Below are 7,808 nucleotides of genomic sequence, written 5' to 3' on the forward strand. Positions count from 1 at the left end.
GGGGGGAATGTAATTCTTTTTCAGAACAAAAAGAGTACGAACAAATAAATTATATTAAATTGGACAACTAATTAAGCACAAGTTCAGTAATTACTAGTAAGTGGTTTTGAGTCAAATTCTCCACCGAAGCACATTAAATGAATTTATAATCATTATTTTTCAAAATAAATTAATTTAAATTTGACTCCCCACAAAAAAATGTTCTTCAAATTCAGAACATATTAAAATGTGATTATAGTCGAGATTCAAAGTTGCGATTTTAATTGACATTTCTACCTAGCTATGGATAAAATCTAATCAGAAAAAAAAACAATTACTTTTGTGAAAATTTAAATTGTAGGAATGTAGAAAAAATAGTGCGTGGTGAATTGCAATTGTGATAATATAACAATTGGGTCAACTTTTAAAAGTAAGAGTATTTAAGGAATTAAGTTAGTCTAATAGTTTAATTGATTGGTTTAAACATGTGTCCAATTATCACCTTAGCCTTTATTGCTTATAGGAGTAAATCGATTGATTTTTGCGTGATAGATTGTGAGCAAACTTAGCCTTTAATCTAAACGAGACATCTTTTAATTACCTAGGCTTGGATAAAAGCTTATCAAAATTGATGGATTATATTGACTTGGGTAGCCCGATTCAAATAACCCAATAATTAAAAGATAATGTATAAAGATAAAAGTAATGAACGTAAAGACAAGAATGTTGGTCGCAGGGGCAAAGTTGGTATTAAAACCTGTGTAATGCTATTACAAGAAAATAAATGAGATCAGATGATCTAATGAGACAAAGAGGGGTGCTTTTATACTAAGTCGCACTCTAACTGCGGGTATGATAAGTGCAAAAGATGCTACGTTTATAAGGTCGTTCTAGGATCATATTGTGCACAATCAACGGCTTTTATGATTGATTTGATCGTTAATTACGCTAGAATGCTTGTTATTGCTATCGGACCCCGTTCCCCGCTTCGTTAATGGTTTTGTAGGTAAAAAGACATGCAAAAAGGTGGAAAACGGCATGGATTTCGGAAATAGATTCACGGGCCGAAGTTGGAGCAAAAATAGGCTCTGGACGCGCGTCCATACCTGCGTCCAAAAATATGCCCGCAGAAGTTTCGCACAGCAGAGCAGAAACCTGATGGACGCGGGGTGGACGCCCGTCCACCCAGGCGTCCATCAGAACGCTTGCAGAAGTTGAAGTCTGGACGCATTTATCGCCGTGGACGCGCCCGTGGACGCGCGTCCACCATGGCGTCCATCGCTAAGTTGGGCGGTTTTCGCAATGTTTAAAAGGGGAATTGAGCTAATTTTTCAGGATATCACTGAATTCATCCACCATTCCACACCCTAGACTTTCTCTCTCTAGGATTAGCCTAGAGAGATCTCTCCCAATTCATTCCATATTGCAATTCTTAGATTTAGATTAGAATTAGAGAAGAATTCCATTGTTGCAAGCTTGTGATCAACATTCAATTTCAAGTTCAAGGTTTAATTTCAAGCTAAGTTTTCCTTTTAATTTCTTGTCATTACTTTTGCATTTTGTTATTTCAATTCCAAGTATGATTAGGTAGATCTTTGTGGATTTGGATTGAGCAATGTTGTATGGATATTCTTGAGCTTTGAATTGATAAATTAGGTTTTGCAATTGCTTTGATTATGAGTTTGATTGTGTGAGTGGTGATCCACTTTGACTCTTGTGTAGGGGTGATCAACCTATATGAGAGGTGTTTGGAGAAAGAGTCTCATTTACGAGAGTAGAGTTACTCCTTAGCCTAGCCTAGTACATTTCCCTCTCACCTTTGAGAAAAGGGAGAGGGAAGGCAAGAGGCACATAACGTGTTTGTCAAAATGCCCCTTCTAGCCTAATGATCACAAGGATGACATTACGGTCTAAGAAGTGAGTCCATTGACCACGAGAGTGGCGGTGGTGTTGGTGACCTTGTCTCATTTTCATAATCTAAGTGTTGCTAGCCTAATATCTTAAGAAATCAAGGATACCTATATGAGTTGCAAGATCCAAATCCTCCTTCCCAATTGATTGTTTCTAATGTTTGTTCCATGTTTTCGTTATGTTTCATGCACATTCTTTGCTATGTTTGGGTTAGCTTTCAAACACTAAACACTCTTGTGCTTAATCCCCTTACCGCTTGAATTCCCTCCTTGCCATCCTTGAGACCGACACTTGGGAACTTCTTCCCGTTTTAACATCTATTTCTTTCCATCCACCGCGAAAACTACATTCATCAGGGTAGTTTGAACCTCCTTGACCGAGTCTAACGCCCACTCAAAACTATCCATGAAGCCACGGAGGCTGAGCCAAGAGTTCGACCTTGGACTCCCCAAGGCGAAAAGCTCAGGGCTCCGCATGGGACCTCCAAGGAGTTGAGCTCAAGACTCGGCTTTGGGCCCAGGTTTAGGCCCCAAGGCGCGGAGCACTGGGCTCCGCCCTTGGGGCTCCGAGGTTGACCGGGGTCTGGTCCACCAGGTTGATATACTCTGGGACTGCTCCACCGAGTTAGTTTGCTTCAAGTTTATTTATAATAATATATCCTTCTAGAATTAAAAAAAAAAAATCGGTTAACTTTGTGAAAATTGAATAATATTAACGTCAAATGAAAATAAAAGAATAATTAAAAGTTTGGTACATTGATTTGGACTGTGATCTCCACGGCACGTGATTGAGGGGACCAAAATAGGTGAAGGTGTATACGTTATTGTCACCCATGACCAGGCAAGTTTAGGTAAAATATAAATGACTTCCAAACCCTATTAGTCTGGCTTTAGTTGTTAGTCTTGTCCTCCTATCATTTTCTCTCTTTCTTTTTTATTTTTATTTTTATTTTCTTCTTGATAAAAGAAAATAAAAGAAAAGAAAATAAAAGATTCTTTTATTCTAAAGCGCTGCAAAGGGTGTGGGGAAGATGATGCACATGGAGTGTTTGGCAGCCTCATATATGAAAAAAAAATAAAATTGAAAAAAAAAAAAAAGAAGAATGGAGAGATATAGATAATGACTTGTTGCAGTTGTAATCATGGGAGTTCTTCTGGCATTCCATGTGCTTCAATCAACTCCTCCCACTTCCTATTATTCTACAAAAACAATCTAATACTAATTCTACTACTTTCACTTCCCATTATATATACTCATTCTTCTCCCTCTCTTTTTTCCAATGTTCTAGGATAACAATTCATCAAATTCTCCGAAGAAATCTCCAGGATGAGTAGTACTATAAGTCCAGCACCTTGTACTAGATCATGGTAAGCTTGTTCGATATATGTATGTATGTATTTCCGTGATTCGCAACTTCTCATCTTGAAATTACATTAGTAATTCGTTTACCAATTAACTATTGGGGGTTATATATTTTACTATTTTAGTGAAAACGATCTTTTTATTACCAAATAAATTGTAGCTCGAACAACGACATCTCTGTGACTCTCCTAAATGAGATGTTACAGGGTTCAAATCTGGCTTTATCAGGGTTGAGAAAGTATGCATGGACAGATACTATATATGTTGTAATAGTAATCGAAAATATGACCCATTTGTTAATGTTTGGGAAAATTTTTAGGTCGATTAGTGAGGATTCGTTGAGGAGATATGTGTTCCATGCCAGTGAGAATTGCATCCAGGAGTTGCTGTCGGCGTCGGACTCCGGCGACCGGGGATGGAAAATATTGGGCATAGATAACGGCGGCGTCGAGATATCGAAACGCCGGTCAGGTTCGCTTCATACTTTCCGGAGCCGTTGGCTGCTAAATTCTGTTTCTCCTCAACAGTTCATGACTGTAGCTAATGCCATCGATGCTGCAAGGGTAAGATTCTTCATAGTTCTACAAATATTTCTTTTCACTTCCAAATTTAATTTAAATTTGTGTCATAAAAATGGGTAAAATTATTAGGTAAAATATGATGTACGTGCGGCGTGCGCTTTGTTAATGATTCTAAAGTAAAAAAATTACACATCCACTCGATTCCATGGAGTAAAACTCCCAGAGTCCCACCAGGTGTCATGATTTGATTTATAAAAGAGAAAGAAAATAATAAAAATTGTGACCCATCAATTTCTTTTTAGATGAATCTGAATAGAATACCTAAATTGGAAGTAAATAAAATGGAGTAAAAAATAAAGGTATGTGTAGTATTACTATTCTAAAATTTTATACCGATATTATTCATAATTGATTACAATCATGTTTAGATCATATCATTTTGATAAGAACAAGGTGTTGAGGTATATGTGTGTGTGTATATATATATATATACACTTATTTATTTATTTATTGTATGTATAACAATAATGTTTATTTGATTATGATATCAACAATATTATGATCGTTTCGTGACTGGGCGACCGTTGTTCTAGATCACTCTTTGGACAATATTATAAAAATGATCTTGAGATTTACCTACATTGTTAGTGATTAAAATCTAAAAAGTTAAAGAGATGGATAATTAGGGTAAAAAGAGGATTGTTGGAATTAGATTTTATTTATTTATATTTTAGACAAATGAGATGTCAATTTAGATATATCTAACAATATATATATATGTTTTTATGAAATGGGTGGACCATGATCATCAGCAATGGGACCGTGACTTAGTAGAAGCCAGATACATTAAAGATCTCGAAGATAACCTAAGCATAATACGCCTTAGGTTTGGAGACAGCTCCAAGCCTCTCTTCCGGAACAGAGAATTTATTGTCTATGAGCGACGTGAAACTATGGATGATGGAACTTTGGTAATTAACTTACCCTATTTCTTTTTATTAAAAAAAAAAAATTCTCCCAAGTTTTCTTTTTTTTTTTCCAATTTTACATTCTTCAATTCATTCTGTATTTAATTTCCTAAATTAGAGATATGTATAAGTAAAAATATTCTTTATTTTCATTATATTTCTCCAATTTTCATTGAAGGCACCTTAATTTTCTCACATTCAATTTCTTAATAATTTGCCACTGTCCTGTCCCCTATTCTTGGTTTCCATGAAAAATGAAAATTACAACAAAAACTCTTCAAATATATATATTTTTTGAAATTAATGTTAGATGATATATATTCTGTTGTTAGGTAGTAGCAGTGGCTTCTCTTCCAAAAGAGATAGCAGCAGGGTTGCAGCCAAAGCAAAACAATGCAATACGAGGCCTACTATTGCAGTCAGGCTGGGTGGTTGAGAAACTTTCCGACCACTCTTGCATGGTCACTTACGTTGTTCAGGTAATTAATAAATATGTATAATTATATATTATAATTATCACTAGTCATGTTAACTAATATATGAATTTTAATGTAAATAAAATTTTCATTATTTAAACATATACTGTATTTTTTTGGACGGATACATTTATACAATTAGTTATATGTACAATTAACTCTATTAAAATGTAATATCTGTTGTTTTCAAAAAAAAAAAAAGTAATATTTGTTCATAATTACTTTCTCAACCTACTACTGAAGACTACCTCCCATATTGGAGAGCGACTTCATACCACATGGACTACAAGTCATTGGTAGTCAAGCCAAGTTAATTAATGTTGAATATGATTTTAATAAAATTTGTAATATTTACTTATTTTTCTTCTTTTTACAACATTTTGTTTTATTTAAAAATCAAACTAAAAGTTTTTCTTTTTTTTTTTCCTTGAAATTACAGCTAGACCCTGCAGGATGGCTGCCCAAGTGCTTCGTGAATAGATTGAATACAAAATTAGTTATGATAATTGAAAACCTTAAAAAGCAAGTGCTGGCTTGTCCCACCAATGTTGTTGAACATGATTCATGATTATTGCTACTGTACAAACGCAAAGGAAACTAAAGCTGAGTAATATATTTTATATGATATGATGAAGAAATCAGATATGATTATTATAGTTAAATACATATGAATCAAAAAGTTGAACATATTTAATTGTTGCTTTTAAATATAATTAGTAATAACTCCAAATCCTAGTGTAGCTTCCAAAGTTGTGTCTATGCACTGTCCTAAAGTTGGCAGACAATATAATTGCAACTTGGCGAAGTATAATATTTGGTGGGATCTCAACTACCATTTCCAAAGTAAAAAACGTGAAGAATTTCAGTTGGATTCAGAGAAATTATTCTAGTGTTGTACGAGAAATTTTATTTTTATTTTTATTTTAAATTTATTTTTGTTATAAAAGAGGTGTAATTGAATTGAGCTGAATTTAAATAATTGAAATTTAAAATTTAATTTGACTAAAAGAATTGAAACTTAAGCTCCCTTTTAGTTCAATTCAACTCTAAGTTTTTGAGCTAGAGATCGATTTGGCACAAGTTAGAACTATTAAAGTTGGACTATATTAAATATTTTCTCTATTTTGAGGTATAAAAATTATTAAAATAGTAGTTCACTCACTATTACATCTTGATTAGATTCATTGTAAAAAATTTTTTTTAATATAATCCAAAAACAAAATTCCTCAAAATATAAGAAAATCCAAGGTGTTATAACTAAAATAAATAAATAAATAAATAAAGGATTACCAAATTAAAGCCTCTTAACTATACATTTCAAACTCTTTAAAGATTATACACACTCTAGTGCAAATGATACAACCATTTTGAGTCAAAGTGGAATAAGAGGAAATTCCATGCAAGCATGAAGTGATTGATAAGTGCATAATTGTTCATATTTGTACCCTAATAAAACTAATTTGTTCTATGTGCATAATTGATAAGTGCATAATTGTTCATATTTGTACCATAATATAAGAAAATCCAAGGTGCTATAACTAAAATAAATAAATAAACAAACAAACAAACAAACAAACAAACAAAGGATTACCAGAGCCTCTTAATTATACATTTCAAACTCTTTAAAGATTATACACACACTAGTACAATTGATACAACCATTTTGAGTCAAAGTGGAGTAAGAGGAAATTCCATGCAAGTAGGAAGTAATTGATAAGTGCATAATTGTTCATATTTGTATCCTAATAAACAAAGGATTGCCAGTCTCTTAATTATACATTTCAAACTCTTTAAAGACTTTGACCTTGACCTGACTACAAAGCAAGAGCATGGACGCCAAAATCCCTTGACTACTAAACAATTCCCGGCAATGGCACCAAAATTGTGATGAGTAAAGTGGTGATAGTGAAAATGTCGTTCTGCTGAAGATTGGGGCTATGACACGTACTTGTATGAATTGCTAGACTCTAGACACTAACACTTTGGAATTCAGAAGAATCTAAGAAAATTATAATTGAGTATGGAAAGTAAACTAATATTTTTGGGTTATTGATTATAAATGAATGCAAATTAAATAAGGATTAACTGTATGATAAAAGAATGGGTCCAGATTAGGGGTATTGCTTTCTTGATGTACTAACAATCTCAGAATTAAGGAAAACAATTCACCAAGGGAATTATGGCAATGCACATAAGAATTCAAGTCTAAGCTACGGTAGTAATCAATAAACAAGAATTAGAGTAGGATTGCCCCACTTTCGTGAGGTATCAATCCTAACCCTTGAAACACAAAAGCATTATAAGCCGCAAATTGCCCATATTTTCATAGAAGAAAAATTGTGTTTGATATTGGTTAGGCTTGAGTCTTTCATCCAACTTTCGTTGAGATGAAATCCTCTCCAAAACAAGTTAACAAACTGGTTATCAATCACTAACAAGAGGAATTAACAATCCAATTCAAACATAAGAACTCTAGGTTAATAAATTATCCCCTTTATGCAATAATCACAATCCTAGCATCAAGAATAGAAATAAGACCCTAATCCAAACCCAACTCACGCATCATAATGGTAACAAAGCAAAGCTAAATG

General features: G+C 33.6%; 1 protein-coding gene across 1 annotated transcript; it reads left to right on the forward strand.

The window, feature by feature from the left end:
- Positions 1–2,976: 2,976 nt before the first annotated feature.
- On the forward strand, positions 2,977–5,906 carry LOC115998693 (START domain-containing protein 10). Its single transcript, XM_031238324.1, has 5 exons — positions 2,977–3,257; positions 3,572–3,815; positions 4,586–4,744; positions 5,074–5,220; positions 5,657–5,906. Exons 1-5 carry the CDS (start codon positions 3,217–3,219, stop codon positions 5,783–5,785), a joined length of 720 nt encoding a protein of 239 aa, XP_031094184.1. The 5' UTR covers positions 2,977–3,216; the 3' UTR covers positions 5,786–5,906.
- Positions 5,907–7,808: the final 1,902 nt, after the last annotated feature.

Source organism: Ipomoea triloba, chromosome 12, assembly GCF_003576645.1.
Source record: "Ipomoea triloba cultivar NCNSP0323 chromosome 12, ASM357664v1".
In the NCBI taxonomy this organism is placed as follows: domain Eukaryota; kingdom Viridiplantae; phylum Streptophyta; class Magnoliopsida; order Solanales; family Convolvulaceae; genus Ipomoea; species Ipomoea triloba.